Below are 17578 nucleotides of genomic sequence, written 5' to 3'. Positions count from 1 at the left end.
GAGTCCTCAAAAGAAAAAAATATCAATGCACATTGAAAACATGGACGTGAAGTTAGAAGTTAGATTGTTTTGATAGACCTGGACTCTTTGGTTTTAATTATTTTATTTACTGTTTCAGCTGAAAGGCTTACCGTCTTGCTGGCCATGCAGTGTCTGAGGACTTTGCATTCTCTCCTCAAGATTGGAGCTAAGGTCAGAGTTCACAGCTGACATCCGTGTTGAATCACTCATGTCAAACTCATCACTTTCTATTGAACTTTCATCCTGAAAACAGTTTTAAAACAAGTGAATTCAAAGAAGAGTGATTTTACCTAAATATCCACTTACAGTTTAGTCAGTAAGATGTACAGAACTCAGTAAAATATGCTATACACTAACACTCAACTGAAATAACCACTAATACTTTATTCTCTTCAAGGAATTTCAAGACTTGTGAATAATGAAACAGGACATATATAGATGAAATTATATACATTCTTTTAAAGATAAAATAATATGTGCAGGGGAAATAGAGTTCTGGAATTAGCCTAAATAATGAAAAGAATTAAAAGTTTTGTAAATATCTCCTAGAAGATTCAGTCTAAAACTGGACAAAAATGGAACTATAAATTCTAATTATAAAATAAATTAGCTGACAAAGCATTATACACAAAACATTATAGAATACAGTGAGAAAAAAGAAAGCCTTCTTAAAAACTTTTCATTGGCAAATAGTAAAGAATCTACTAATAGGCAAATGTGCATGTTTTGATCCAAAGTTTGGTGTTTTTATTGCACCCTATCTTTTTCACAGACAGTATATAAATTATGCTACAACCACAAAGAATAGACAAAATTGTGCAAGATTATTTGCTAAAGTTCAATTCATAAAATGTCTAAATTATCTACAAGTTGGATTTCCAAATGGCCAATGCCTGTAACCCTGTCCAATAACAACAAACTAAACGTAAAATACTGTATAGTTGTTTTCTGAAGCAACTCCTTTTGGGGAATTGATTTTTAAGCAAATGACACATATGTAACAAGTTTTAAGAAGCCTGTGGGAAAATAAATGTCTCGACACAAAACAGGAGGTTTGACTTCTATAAATGTTTGATCTTTAAGTCTGACACTTATGTACTAATTACCAGTTATTTATGTTTCCAACACTGTTCTTCAATATCTGCTCACTTACTCCATCACAATCACCACATATAAAGTGCAAACTGGGATTTATTATTTTATACATGAATAAACTGGGGCACATAGTAGTAAAATAATCACCTCAAGTATTATACATAAAAACATGATCTATAAGAAGCCCTCAAAAAATTAGGGAATTGTGTTTTTTTTTTTAATCACTTACTGAGTAGGTACTCTACCACTTTACCACCTAGCCATCCATGCTTCTGATCCTTTTTCCTCTGGTTTTAAGAGAGTATCTCACTTCTTGCGAGGGCTGCAGGTGGACACAATCCTCATATTTTCAGCTTCCCTTCATAGCTGAGAGGAGAGGTGCTCACCACCATGTCCATGTTGAAGCACAGTCTCCTAGATTTTTCTACCCAAGCTGGCCTGGCACCATTATTCTCCTGACCTCAGCCTCCCAAATAGCTAGGTATAAAACACCAGCACGAAGCTAGTAAATTCTTTGCTTTGAAAATAACATGTTATCAGCAAAGAAGCTGCCACAGTCAGCTGAGAGGAACGCTTTCATAGACTAACAAATTAACATTCCCAGAAGGGAATGTTACATGATTTTAGATGCTTTCCTTCAACAAAGATTTGCTGTATCTATGTTTACTGAGTAGCATCAGCTCGTTTTTCACTTAGCAAGGAAATGCCACCTTGGCAGACCTCTCTGGACAGTCATCCAGACATATTTCTCCTGGCACAATGTCCTATCTCTTAGTGACATTGCTTTCTCCATTTAAGAAAATCTGAAGTATCTGAAATAAAACACATACTAAAAAAATTAAGAAACCAATATATATATACACACGTGTATATATATATATATATGTATGTATATATATATAGAGAGAGAGAGAGAAAAACAGAGAGCCAGAGACAGAGACAGAAAGAGAGAGAGACCACACACAGTGTTGGTAATATCGTATTTTAGAGGATATATTCAGGAGCCAGCCTTTTGAATCCCTGCTCTGTCCCTTGTTAGATGTATTACTATTATAGTTTAGATATAAAGTATCTTGCTAATAGGTTCATATATTAAAGGTTTGGACTCCAATCTGCTGACTCATGAGGCCATTAACTGTATTTATAGATCTGTCCTTGGATAATTTCATAGCAGAATAGATTATCTAAAGTTGGGTTCTGACTGGAGGAAGTAGACTCTGGGAGCATGCCTTTGAGGGGCACACTTTGTCCTCAGACCCTTCCTATCTCAGCTCCCACCTGCCATGCTATGGGCCTCTTTGTTCCACCTCGTGTTTCCAAGCCATGATGTTTCAGAACTCATAATGATGGAGTTAACCGATGTAAGGTCCAAAATGATGAGCCAAAATAAATCCTTCACCTCTTACGTTATCTCAGGTAATTCACATGAGCAGCTGATACACAGTTAGCATAAGCAAGTTACCAAGCCTTCCCTGGATTCTGCCTTGCTCATCTATAGAACAGGAATAGTATCACTGCCAATTGCATGGGGCTATACAAGGAGTGGGATAATATAATATAGAATATCTTGGATAATGTTAGGTATATAACAAACACAACATGAGTATTTTATGTAGAATATATAATAATATATAATAAATCCTATATTTATAGATTTTATAGATGTTATATAATTTTGTATATTTATTTATAACTATACAAATAAATACTAAAATTTACAGTAGAATGGTAGAGCTGACCAATATGTATTTCTAAAGTAACTGTGTGTTCTAGTTAGCCAACTACATGTGAGCTAGCAGAATTCATTTTACATCATTTATGTAGGGGTGAATTTTTGTGTGTTTAAAGAAGAGCTAGATGCAAAGACTCAAGTCACAGTCCTTATTCTGTAAAATGGTTGAACAAACTGCTATAGCACATTATAGATAATCCATATGCATTTACCATCACTAAAACATACTCTCATCAGTACGCTTTTAGAGAAATTTGAGCAAGGGATTAAAATGCCATGTAATCAAATGTAATGCAATGCTATTTTGTTTTTTTTAAATCAAGCCAGTTTTAACATTTTTATTATCATGACTAGCTTAATGATGATGATCATTTTAAATATGAAGTATAATTTGCTTTTCCCAGTTCTTATTGAATTGTCACACACTTATAACCAGATTAAATTTAACTAAGTGCAAATAATTGTTCTATAATATTCTAAGCAATAATTGATTAAATTATTTTTAAAAGATAGCATAAATTTTGCTAAGTTTATGAAATATATGATTTTAATTCTTGTCAACAGAAAGATGATGTAATTTGTCCTCAGAAAAACCTACAGAATGTTCCTAAAGGTAAATAATCAGAAAGTTGATTGATAACTTATTCAGCAGTAACTTCATTCATGATCATCTTTACAGCACCTACATTCTTCCTAGAGGAATATCAAGATAAAAGTTTTCATGTTGTTCACTTGGAAGTTACCTACTATGTGATTAAAATCACATGACAATGAAAAACATGGCCAACAACCACAGTAATTGCTCTTCCTTGAAACTTAATTGAAAAAAAAACTGGAACAATTTTCCTGTGAGAATTTTTCCAGTCTTTGCCATTTAAAAAATCTAATTATGGTAGTTACATGTTGAAACTTAATAATTAAACTTTTCTTTCTGTCATAGGAAGATGACATAAACAGAGACTTCTAGTCTGCAACAACATCAGTAGTTTGGATTCCTGATTTTCCCTCTAAAGAATTTCTACTATATTCTTCCAAATTTTCATCAATATCATCCTGATTAGTTCAAATTCTTATTTTCCTATTTCCTGAATCACATATCAGTTTCTTAATTATCTCACCCACCTCCAAATTTCTCCCACAGCAGTTCTACCTAACTACTACTGAGCAGGCCACTATTCTGAGCAGCCCCTTTTCTGCTCATCAATATGCAGACATTCTCTATTAAGTAATATATTAACAATTCAATCAATCAGTTAGGATTTTCTATATGATTGCAGGAAACTCATCCCCATCAATCTCATGATTTGGTAGTTTTATTATCCTCACTTATATATGGTTGTGTCAACATATACAGTTAGAATCTGAATTCAATACCGCACATCAAACCTTAGCGTGTATGGGTATGTCTGTTACATAAAATACGTATCCCCAGGGTCTCCATAGCGGACCTAGAAGTGGAATCCTTGTGGTCGTTTCCCATAGCATTCAGTTCAAAAAGGGCAAATATGCCTGGCTGCTTGATGCTCCTTTATTTTAGAAAACACCCTGTACTGATGAAACTGCCCTGCCCGAGGCTCCACACGCAGCAGGAAACCCTAGCCACACACAGCTTTGGAACATTTGCCAGGTGGCTGTGCTACTTAAAAGCTGAATGTTGGGGCTGGGAAGGTGGCTCAGTGGTAGAGTGCTTGCCTTGCATGAGGCCTGGGGTTCGACTCCTCAGCATCACATACGCAGAAAAAGCCAGAAGTGGTGCTGTGGCTCAAACGGTAGAGTGCTAGCCTTTAGCTGAAGAGCTGAGGGACAACATCCAGGCCCAAATTTCAGGCCCCACGACCGAAAAATTAAAAAAAAAAAAAGAAAGAAAAAGGAAAAACAACTGAATGTTTGCTTTTAACTAATTTTAATTAAGTTTAAATTAAAAGGTTCTTAGGGCCTAGTAAATATGGGGCATTGCAGATTTCACAATGCTTTATTATTAGAGCTTGAAAATATATAGGTAATAAAATGCAATTCTTAGCTGGGTGCCAGTGGCTCATGCCTCTAATCCTAGCTACTCAGGAGGCTGAGATCTGAGGATTGCGTTTCAAAGCCAGTCAGTGCAGGAAAGGCCATGAAACTCTTATCTCCAATAAACCACCAGAAAACCAGATGTGGTGCTGTGGCTCAAATGGTAGAGTGCTAGCCTTGAGCTGAAGAGCTAAGGGATAGTGCTCAGGCCAGAGTTCAAGCCCCATAACCAACAACAACAACAACAACAACTATATATATACATATATGTGTGTATATATATATCTTCCTCCTTTCCTTCCTTCTTTCCTTTTCCTTCCTTCTTTCCTATTTTCTACTTCCTTCCTTCTTTCTTTCCATCTTTCTTTTAATGCTGGTGATCAAACCCAGGACCTCACAGATGCTAGGCAAGCACTTTACCACTGAGCTTTGAAGTAATCAATAATCCTTAGCTCTAAAGGAATTCCAATATTGTCCTTATTTCCCTTAACAGTATATGGTATGTTTATATTTATAATCTTTTATTTGCATGGTCTGTTCCACACTCTAGAAGATATGCTTCTTTAGATATCTAAATTATTAAATAATTTATTATTTGAATAATGAATTATCTGGATATTTTGATGGTGCATATCCAATTCAATATTTTCAAACTCTGAGTATAAAATTTATTTTCTTACTGTAGTTACAAATTGAAAAGACTTCTTTTGTGTAAAATACTTATGAATTTTTAGAAACAGAAGGTCTCAGAGAATGTGGGCTAAATTGCTGGCACCTAGTTGATCTTACTTTTTGGCCTAGAAATAGAGATATTAACATCTAAATGAGTTTTCTACAAATAATTTTAAATCTCTAGTTATGAGGCATTTTTCCCAATTATGTAAGAATCTTACTGATAAATTTAAATTCTTAGCTTTTAATAGATACTAATATTTCCTCACTTGATTTTCAAAGGGTTAGCTTTCTGGTTTTGGTACTACTTAATGACTTATATTTAGCCATCCTATAGTAAGTAATTTTTGTAAAGTCACTTGACTAATAGGGATATTCTTGGAGACTAAAGCCTGAATACAGTCTATTGATTTTTTTTTTTTTTTTTTTGGGTCCAGTCGTGGGCCTGAACTCTGGGCCTGGGCGCTGTCCCTCAGCTCTTCAGCTCAAGGCTAGCACTCTACCATTTGAGCCACAGTGCCACTTCCGGCTTTTTTCTTTTTGCTTATGTGGTGCTGAGGAATCGAACCCAGGGCCTCATGCATGCAAGGCAAGCGCTCCACCACTGAGCCACCTTCCCAGCCCATGAATACAGTCTATTGAAATCAAATGATTTTTATAAATACAGGTTTGAGATCAAACCTTTCCAAATACATAGAAAAATAAAAAGATTTTTATTTTTAAAAGTTTTATTTTAAAAGTTAACTCAAAAATAATTGTAAAAGGTTTTAATGGCTTTTCACCTAACTTTGGTATATTTGAAAAGTACATAATAACTACATTAACTATTATAGAAGAATTTTAAAGAGAACTCATTAGCCTGAGAATCTCTTCCTAATATAGTCTCTCTGTTTCTACTAATTAATGACTATCTCCTTTAAGTTTTTATTAATGCCTTTGTGGGTCTTGAACTCAGGGCCTTGGTGTTGTCCCTAAGCTTTTGTGCTCAAGGCTAGTGCTCTACAACTTGAGCCACAGCTCCACTTCTGGTATTTTGGGGTGTTTAATTAGTAATAGGAGTCTCACAGACTTTCTTACCTGGGCTGGTTTCAACCTGTGATCCTCAGTTCTCAGCCACGTGAGTAAGCTAGGATTACTAATGTGAACCATCAGCACCCAGCTAATTCTTTATCAAGGATCTGATTAGTTTAGGTTGGGTATTAGTAGTTGTAACATAATTTGCAAACTATAAACAAGGTCTATATATAACTTAATCCTTGAGTTTGAAATCATTCAATCCAGGTGGGAAGCAACTAGAATTGTAGAGACTGTTAAATAAATCTACATTTGTATCCAATACATAACAGCACATTGCCAGATCTTCCTATACAAATTAAATGTAATAAATTTGACATTTCAAAGAACCTCTCATTAGAATAACCGCCATTTTGTAGAAAATGGAGAGAAACTAACAAATGTGTAAAATAATTCAATGATAAAGAACTTTAAAAATATACATGAATAACAGAGAAATTATTATTTGGTTGATACCTATTAAATTGATTTCTCTGACTCAGATAAAATAGCCTTCACACTTGATTTTCCTAGCTAAACACACTTTAGCTGAATATTCCCCCTCACATTCCTCCCACCACTGGACTTTACCAGATCAGGTCAATAGTGGTCCTTAAGGTAGGAAAACTTTCTTAAGAATGAACAAATAAACAGGGCAACGGTGGCTCATGCCTGTAATCCCAGCTACTCAGGAGGCTGAGATCTGAGGATTGCAGTTCAAAGCCAGCCCAGGCAGAAAAGTCCCTGAGACTCTTATCTCCAATAAACCACCAGAAAACCAGAAGTGGCACTGTGCCTCAAGCAGTAGAGCACATGCCTTGAGCTGAAGAGCTGAGGAACAGCGCCCAGGCCCAGAGTTCAAGCCCCACAACCAACCAAAAAAAATGAATTAACAAATTTCCCCATGATCAATGCTAAGGTAGAAGGATTAAACCAGGGACTGTGTATGCAAAACTTAATTTTCTGCCCATTATTTTCCATCAGTGTAATCTGGGTGGCATCTTTTTCATTAAAATTATAAATGACTGTCTTCAGAATATCACCATGCTTCATAAACATTCATGGTTATCAAAGTACATTCGGACATGCACGTGACTGGAGGCAGATTCTTCCCTTTACCTCATCTTGCTGTGAGTTTAGCAGCTGTAACTTCATGTGCTTCATGTAGGCCATGGTAATGGGCATGTTGTAATCAATCATGCTGGTCACTAGAGTAGGAGGTTTTCCATTGTCTGTAACAAAACATGGCAGATGCATCATGAAAGTAATACGGTTTTGCACCTGTAACTTCAGAATGATCTGATCTTTCCAAATTAAAATAGGATTTTATAAATGTAGTTGTATTCTAGATGGATTGCAGGAAAAGAACCTACAAGGTACATAGAGACATATTGACCCAAATTCACAATTCAGATAAAGGAATTATTTCTAACAACAGGAGAACTTTTAAATATCCTGAATGACAGTGAATGAAACTAATTAACATACTGAACATATTTATTTGCATATTTAACCCTTTGTTACACAATTTATTTCTATATGTATTTTTGTGTGCATAGTAAATTTGCTTTTATCCCTTAGTTTTTCTTGTTTATTGACCAGACTATTCATCTTCCAGGAATGGCAATATACTAATTTAGATGTATCTCTGAGATTAATTTCATTACAGTAAATTTGTATTTAGGAAACTAATCTAGATATTTTAATGAAAGAAAACTAACATCAAATTGTAATCTTACATAATTTTTGACATATGGTAACTCCACATTGTCCATGATTTCTAGAAATAAGAAACTGATACACTTGAAAGACATTAGTAGAAACCATTTTCCTTGTTGAGGATACCTAAAACACTATGAAATAATACAATAATGAAAATTAGAACATTATTATAGTAAGAAGTTATTTGCCAGAGTAAAAACCATCTCTGAAGAGTGAGTACTGAATTACTTTGTAAGTAGGTATTCAAAATTTACTGAGTCTTACTTGAATAAATGAGATGATCTGACCTGTTGAACTGTCTCAATGTATCACGTTTTTCTAAAAATGGGAGATATAAATTGCTATTATGAATAAAATTACTTTTAAGTCTCACTATTTGACACTGCAGCTACCTTTATGATCTGTTCCATCTGGGTTTAAATGCATTCGTTTCTGGCACTCTGAGCAGCTCATTAGAAACCGTGTCACCGCTTCTCTTGGTAGGAAGGCATAGCTCTCTGAAATCTGAAATGATTCACAAAATGTAGATGTTATTACATAAGCTGTCTGAGCATGACTTAACCGAAATGCTCACTGTATTTCCAAATAAGACATGTTATTCCATAATGGTAGGAAGCACAATGAAAGCATGCACTGCATACCATGCATCATTTCAAGAAATATCTATCCAACCTGATTAGATGTCTCCTCGTTAGAGCCAATAATGTCTTGTGGAGAATCAAACATCAGCCACATCTGGATAGATGTATGCTGATATTTCAACAATTCTTTTAGGAAAAATAATCACAGTGTATAGATATTCTAGTATTTTTGGTTTTTTTTAAAATATTGCCATCATTGCCTTCTAAGACTTACTGATAAGCACATCTAAAATTTTACTCAAGTATATATTAAAATTTAGTCCCAAATGGAAGTCATAAACTTTGCATAATGAGCATTTCTTCATTATTGCTTTCAAATATTTAGGAGTAAAGGATGAATTAATGTATCTTCTTATTACTGCAGTGAATCATCCCTTCCACAGAAAATGACACATTTTGGAAATGGATTTAGGTCATCTATCTCATTCATCTTAAGTCAATTTCGTATTTCCCACAATTGCTTACACTGATTGTCAGAAAATGCTTTTCCTGCACTCTACAGAGAACTCTACTTGCAGAACTATGATCTAGAATCAATTTGGCCATCAACACTCCTGTCACAGTGATTTTGTAAACATTAACATTTTCTGATCAAAGCACAAATAATCCCTGAAGGTAAGTGGATAGACTTTCACTATCTCTAAGTAAAAAGGGAACTGTGACTCAATGGGAATCCTCAGAACTCTGACACAGGATTCAGTTTTCCCAGATAGCACTATTATTCCTGTTTGCACACAGAAGATTAGCAGGAGAAATAACCGAGTTGTAGATTAGACATAATTGGCATAGATGATTTCTTAGATGCATACAGAAGATATGAGCACTGATAAAGTTTAACTTAGTAGAGGGAGGGGACAGTATATACCTAATGTATCACTGAGTATAAATGTAAACTAAATTCCTTAGAGGTTATGGGGTCAAAATTTGATAATCAATGATATAGAAGAAATCCCAATCTCTGTGCCTCCTATAACATTTTCTAAGATTCCACATTATAAATTTGTGGTTTCCTGAGTTTAGAATTAAAATCAGCATTTAATACTTAGCCACTCCCACTGACTTTCAGTAAAACAAGGTATAGGAATATGAAAGATGAAGAACAAGTCTGTTAAAATCTACATAAGTAATTAAAATTCAGTCCTACTAGGAACTGAAATATAAACATCTAACTTTTAAATTATCAGTTATGAATTATGATTTCTATATTTGAAAAAAATACCATTTCAGACTAGGCAGAGATCTTAGGGGGGGAAAAAGTAAAGGGAAGCATTTTTTCCAAGTATTTTGTTAGTTATTGAATAAGGAATTATATGTAATTTAAATTATGACTCTATATAATTCCTCTCCCCACATCTCTCTACATACCACACACATGCACATTGGATTCCTGTGTTCGTGTGTTTACACAGGATACTAACACCTTCATCTGATTTTCTGAGAATGATTGGAAGTCATTTTTCCTCATTCACTGAAAATCTATTTTATAATAATTCAGAAGCAAAACAAAAATCTTGATGCATTACTAATTTGTGGCTTTGCATATTTCAACCCACATGGAATTCTAGTCCCTTGAGGTTAATGGGAGCTGACCGATAAGTTCAACAATAAACAAAACTAAAGAGAATGCTCCACCAAGTTGCCTGTTTACTGCAGCACACCTACCATAGTATTTTCCTTGGCATAGCCAAGAGAGATCCTCCTGGAAAGTTTTTTACATCTCACTCTCACTTATGAATTGATAGTTTTCCTGCCATGTAGATGAAGGGTAAAAAACACTTCTTTTCTCTTATCCAGAATCTCTGCTTTCTGTAGTAGGATTTTCAAGATTGATAATAAGATGGTAGAACAACTTCTAGCATTCATCTCTTCATGGAAACATCAAATTGACAAACATATATGTATACTGTATAATAGAAAAACACATTCATAGGAACTAAGGAATCAAGATTACAAAAACTGTTGTAACTCCTATAAGAAGAAAAGAAGGAAAGTTTCAAGTTGACAATGAAGACTTGCCCTCAGACTCCTGCAGTAAAGTTTAGAAAAGGATGGAGGGCTGGGATGTAGCTCAGTGGCAAAGCGCTTGCCTAGCAAGTGCAACGTCCTGGGTTTGATCCCCAGTACCAAAAAAAAAAGAAAAGACAAAAAAAAATACAGTTAGAAAAGGATGGATATCTGCTGTGTGCTGGAAGGACACTGAAGTGACCACTCAACCTCAGTTTTGATATAAACTTAAGCAGTAGAGCAAGGCCACCAGTTCTTACACATGCTGCAAGGTAAATATTTATCTGCTTAAAATATCATGTTTAATAAGATGTCTTATTTAAACCCCTCCAAGTAGACAGATACAAAATAAAAAGAAGGGAACTCTGACTTGACTGAAAAACAAAATCATCAAATTATAAAGGAAAGTAGCAAGAGCAGAAGAAAAGAACTACAAAACTGACAAAGAAATTAACAAAATTGCAGTGGTAAATCCTCACTTAGAAACAGTAAGTTTGAATGTCCAAGTTCATTCTACGAAGTCAGCATTACCCCCTACCAAAGCGAGAGAGTGATACTAAAAATAAGGAAAACTAGGGGCCAATATTCTTCATGAATATATATTCAAAAGTCTCCAACAAAATACAAGAAAATAAAATTCAATAGTACATTGAAAGTATTATATGCCAAGGCCAGTGGGGTTTGCCCCTAGGATGCAAGCGTAAGGCAACATAATAAAATGAATAAATATGTTCTACTTGGTTAACAATGAATGATTTAAGAAAATTATGATCATATAATGAGTGTAGATGCAGAAAACTCAACTTCTTTTCCTGATAAACACACTCAATAAATAATATGGAAACAATGGACCTCAGCAATGTAAAAACCACATGTAGGAAACCATACATAATACGCCATGGTGATGGTGAAAATCTGAAAGCATATAATCTAGCTCAAGGACAAGGACAAGGCCGCCCAGTCTCCTCACTTCAATTTGATATGTTACTAGAAGTTCCAGCCACAACAATAAAGCTTGGAAGAGCTAAGACATAAAACTTTAAAAGAAATAAGTAAAACTGTCTATGTTGCAGAAGATATGGTCTTTTACAGAGGAATAGGTGGTCTTAAAATACTGTCAGAATTAATAATCAAATTTAGTTTAACTGTAGGATTTTTAAAAAGCAACCAATATAAAAAACTCAATCACATTTCAACATTCTATCTAACACTGAACTCTCAAAAATCAATTTAAAAAGCCAACTTAAATATCAACAACATAAAATAGCAATACAAATAATTAAGAAGTAAAAGTTCCATATAGAGAAAACTATGGAAATTAGTGAAAGAAACTGAAGACACTAATAAATGAAAAGATACTCATGACCAGAAGAGTTAATACTGATAAATGTCCATATCACCCATAACAATCTATGAACTCGGAACAGTTTCTGTCAACTTTCCCATGGAATTCTTCTGATTTGGAAAAGCCATTCTAAAATTGATACAGAACTATCCTGATCTATTCTTAGGCAAGAAAAACAAATGTACAAGCATCGTGCTACCTGATTTCAAAATATGTGGCAAAGCTTCAAAACTGTAGTACAGCACAGATACACAAGTAGACAAATTGACTAAATATTATATATATATATGTACATATATATAAATAAATATGGTCAATTGCTATCCAACAAATATCCCAACAGCAAACATGAAGAAACAAAACTTATGTTGGTATACGGTACAGGGAAAATTGAAAAAGAAAATTTAGAAAGAAAATGAAATATAAGCAACTGTTCACATCACATACAAACATCAAATCAAACCGATGAATGATTTGACCTGAAATGTTAAAGTACTAGGGGGAAAAACCAAACGCAGGATAAAGCTTCTATTATGCAACCATTTTTAGGATATGATCCCCAACACAAAAGATAAAAAACAAAAAATAAACACATGATTTCATCAAACTAAGATGCTCCTACAGAACAAAGGAAACAGAGTGTGGAGATAACTTATAGAATGGGAGAAAATATATGCAGATCAAGTATTCATTAAGAGGTAAAATTTAAACATTTAGAAGGAACTCAAACAACTCAGCTGAAAAAAAATCCATTTGTAAAATGGTATGATAGAGTATGAATGTTTATGTCCCTCCAAAATTTACATGTGGAAGCAATCCCTAGTGAAGAGATACTGGGAGGTGGTATCTTTGGAAAAGGATAAGGGGTTAGGGTTGGGGACTTCCTGAATGGGAGTGGCGCCCATTGTTCACACTTTGTTCTTTCCACATGTGACAATGGGTTGATTGATGTAATCATTTCACAATGTATTCTTATATCTAAGCATCATGTTTTACACTTCAAATATATACAATTTAGGTTTACCATTTCTACCTCAAGACAGCGGTAGAGACAGACAAAACAGTAAAAGGGAAAAAATGATTTGAAGTATAGGCAGCATTTATTGCTGAGGTCCTCGAAATACTTTTTTTTTAAAAAAAATCTAAGCATCCTTTGAAAGATCTTGCACTCTTGTATATTTGAATAATTACAGTTAACAATTAAGGTGGCGGGTTGAAACGTTTTGATTTGATCTCTGGATATTCTTCTTTGGTGCCATTCAGGCATAAAATTAAAAGCCTCCACATGAACTCTTTTTTGAATGTGAGAGCTGGGTTAAACACCGCTGCGGTTCCCCTCCCCAGTGAAAGGCTTGTCTCCATTTGCTGACAGTGAATATTTGAAATATTAAGCTAACATTAACTAGCTATTCATCATGATGAAACTCATAGACATATTTTTCCAGGCTCTATTCATTAAAGTGCCACCCTCTATCATGCAAATGCAGCAAGGGTCAACAAATATGAACTAGAAATACAACAAAATTATAAACAGGAAAATTCCCTCTGTTCTGTAAGCTATCATTTTCACATGTCAGCTACATCCTTGGCCTTGCAGAAACTTTTTAGTTGAGTGCAGTCACATTTATCCAGACTTTCTTTGATTTACTGTGTTTCTGGAAGCTTACTCAGAAAGTTTCTACCTGTGCCCAGGAGCCCTAATGTTTCCCCTCCTCTTTCCTGTAATAGTTTAATGGTTTCAGGTCTGAGATCTTTAATCCATTTTGAATTCATGCAAGTGCAAGGTATTAAGTAAAGATCTAGTTTCTGTTTTCTGCATGTAGATATCTAATTGCACTAGAACAATTTGTTGAAGAGGCTATCTTTCTTCCAGACTGTTTCTGGCTGTCTTTTAAAATATTAAATGGATAGAGCTCTGTGTGTTTATTTCTGGCACTTCCATTCTGTTGCATTGGTCATCAGGGTTTTTTTTGAGAATGACTAGCTGTTTTCACTACTATGGCTCTAGACAATGGCCTAAAAAAATATTTAGAATATACAGAGAACATAAAAAATTAAACTTAGCTGTGTGCCAGTGGCTCACACCTGTAATCCTAGCTACTCAGGAGGCTGAAATCTGAGGATCATGGTTCAAAGCCAACCCGGGCAAGGAAAGTCCGTGAGACTCTTATCCCCAATAAACCACTAGAAAACTGGAAGTGGCACTGTGGCTCAAGTGGTAGAGCACTCGCCTTGAGCTGAAGAGCTGAGGGACAGTGCCCAGGCCCAGAGTTCAAGTCCCACGACCGACAAAAATAAAAATAAAAAATTAAACTCTCAACAAACCAACAACCCAATTAGAAAATGGGCTAATGATAAAGAGAGTCTTTAGCTCACAAACTCATAAGTAAATACATTGGGTGGTACACAAGTTTATACAAATGTATTCACTGACATACAGTATAGAGTTGGGGACTTAGGGGGGAGGGAAGGGATGGTAGGGGAAAAACAAAGGGGAGGTAACAATGCTCGATAGGAAATGTACGCATTACCTTATTTATGTAACTGTAACCCTCTGTACAGTATTTTTACAATAAAAACATATTTAAAAAATGAATCATAAGAACAAAACCTAGAAAGAAGGTACAAAATGTTTTGATCCAGATGCAAGAACTATCATTGAAAAAATACTTTCATTCAGATACAAGAAAAATCATTCTAAGATTTATTTTCTTAACTTGTGTTCTGAAATTAGACAGTTCTCTGCTTCAGGGTTCTAACTGTTCTTTAAATGCATGGCATATAACATAGGTAGAATATTGATGGGGATGATTCACTTGAAAATGAATTTTTTTCCTTCTTTTATTTTCCTTGTTCCTTGATTTGGCATCTCATTATGTTATTCAATGGGGAGTCTAATATGCTTTGTAGTTTCTGGTACTATAGGTATACATGATCACACTGGGTTGAAAATATTTTTTCTTATTTTTTCATATTTGGGAGATAATAATTCTACAATTTGTTTCTGAATGTAGGACATTATAATATATAAACACAGGCATTTACCACCCACTATCTGGCCTTGTTTTTGAGGTAAAGTTTGGATAAGTTTTCTTTAGCTGGCTTTGAGCTGCAATCCTCCTTTTCCTAATGGAGAATTTCAGATGTGAATCACCACACCTGGCCTTGTTATTGCTGTTTTTTAACTTTGATTTGGCTGTGGTTGAAATTTAAGGGTGTTAAGGCACAGGATAACTTTTTGTGTTGCTAAACACTTGTAAAGGACCAGTTCATTTGTGTGTTGACTGATACTTATCTTGTTTTCAGTGAAAAGAATATTTTCTATATTCCTCAGAACTAGAATATGTTGGGAATTAAAAATAAGTTAAACTTATTATCATAAAAGCATGAATGATGACCATAATCCCAAAAGAATGCTAATATTTCTACATAAAAGTAACCCAAAGGTAGCATTTTTGATACACTGAACAATAAAATCAGCCTATAATGGTAGCAATCTGATTCCAGTGGATAAAATCTAGTTTCTGTGAGTCATGAGACCAAAGGAAAAAGCAGAAAGACCCAGAATTGCAGAATTTATTGGAGTGACTAACTGACAAAAGTTCTACGCATAAGTGAGACCAGTGAATCACCATAATTTGGGTCAAAATCATAGGCATACATACACCGGTGATGAGGCATATGACTTTATTCAAGCCAAAATTCATTTTTTGTTTATCTAAAGCGAGTATCAAAGAGTCAGGCATATTCCTTTCCCCTCCACACTTCAGTTTGATTATAAAGTTCCAAGTACCAGTCTAATGCCTTACTCTGTTTTCAGTGTGCTGAGAAATTGTTCAGGGAAAAGCGACTAGGCTTACTCAGGAGCAATCACGCCATTCATGATCAAGATGGCCGCAGGCATGTCAGGGTGAATCCACATGGCTGCTTCAGATGTCTAATGGCAAATGGCTTGTCTGAGGAAAACTCACTGACCATATCCTTAAAAGGGCATTGATTCTATACTTCCATCTGAGACTGGAAATGAAACAAAGAAATGATGGGTAAAACTCCTGACAAATACTATAATTTAAAGGAGGAGGAATAGTCTACCTTTCTAGTCAATGTCTGTTCCTTCTGATGAAGAAACCATTTTTTTAATCCCAAACTATGTAACCAAGTTCTAAAAATCTCAATCGCTACTCAAGTTCTTCTCAACAGACCACAGATAAGTTGAAAATGTCAGGTACCCAAAAGAACCCAAATGATAAGTGAACAATGACTAACTTGAAAGGCTGGTTTGATTAAATTTAATAATTAGACGATACCAAGAATTTTTTTACACTCACTTTTTAAAGATGAGTTTCATTTTTAAGACTTACTCTTGAATTCTTGAAATTGAAATAGTTTAAAAAAAAACAGTCACTGTACTTGATTTTGGTACCCTGCATCTTGTATGTACATTTGTCTAATCTGGAGAGGGAAAGGGGAATAACAAAACGGTGAAACAAGGACATAGGATGACCGATTGCAACAATGATACCCACAAGAGAGTATATTGCAAACAACTTTACAACTTCAGGTGGGGGGGGGGGAGTGAGGGAGATAGGGGAGGGAAGAGATAGTGGGACATCAACAAGGGAAAGGTAACAATGTTCCACAAGTCATGTACGCATTGCCTTGCCTTACTCAAATGCCTTACTCATGTACGCATTGCCTTACTCATGTAACTGTAACCCCTCTGTACAATATCTTTACAACAAAAGAAAAGAAAAAAAGTCATCAAAATCATTCAATGACAAATAGCTGCTCTGCTGTATTTTCTCAGACTGCTCATTTCACAAGTTCTAATACAAATTTATGTCCTAAACTCAAGGCAAAAATGACTTCACTTCAAGAGAAAAAGTTATGAGAAAATTTGAGAACAGAGCAATGTGTCCCTTGCTGCACTCTTCAATCTCAAGAGTCCTGTCTAATATCCCATCTATTATATTTCTGACAAGTTTCAGTAGAAAGGATCTTTGATTTTATGCAGATTGTTTATAAAATGTAATTCCTTGTTCTGAAATTGGAAGAAAATAAACCTTTCTGAAAACAGAATTAGAATAATACACTATTACTTGCTTCAGCTGTAAGGCACAAAAGAAAATACTTCCTAAACAATGTATGTTTCATTAAATTCCCCCTTATGAGAATGCTTATGGATTTACCATTTAACCCTCATGATTATACCATGAATAGATTTCCATTTCGCCATTATGACCTTTGTTTAACAGATGAGAAAATGAAACTCAAATATATCAT

The 17578-nt window shown here is 34.7% G+C and overlaps 1 protein-coding gene across 5 annotated transcripts in view; it reads right to left on the bottom strand.

The window, feature by feature from the left end:
- Positions 1 to 17578, bottom strand: part of Nol4 (nucleolar protein 4) — a 276155-nt gene that overhangs the window by 177351 nt on the left and 81226 nt on the right. For all 5 annotated transcript variants that reach the window (XM_070029360.1, XM_070029354.1, XM_070029355.1 and 2 more), the window contains 3 exons: positions 8698 to 8809; positions 7703 to 7815; positions 132 to 264 (listed from right to left, as the gene is read on the bottom strand). In XM_070029360.1, the coding sequence (XP_069885461.1) occupies positions 132 to 264; positions 7703 to 7815; positions 8698 to 8809 (358 nt within the window). The remainder of the gene's footprint in view (positions 1 to 131; positions 265 to 7702; positions 7816 to 8697; positions 8810 to 17578) is intronic.

The sequence above is a fragment of the Dipodomys merriami genome, unplaced genomic scaffold (genome assembly GCF_024711535.1).
Source record: "Dipodomys merriami isolate MVZ:Mamm:240054 unplaced genomic scaffold, mDipMer1.0.p SCAF_2, whole genome shotgun sequence".
Classification (NCBI taxonomy): domain Eukaryota; kingdom Metazoa; phylum Chordata; class Mammalia; order Rodentia; family Heteromyidae; genus Dipodomys; species Dipodomys merriami.
Note: the sequence above shows the minus strand (reverse complement) of the source record. Positions and strands in the feature narration are given on the sequence as shown.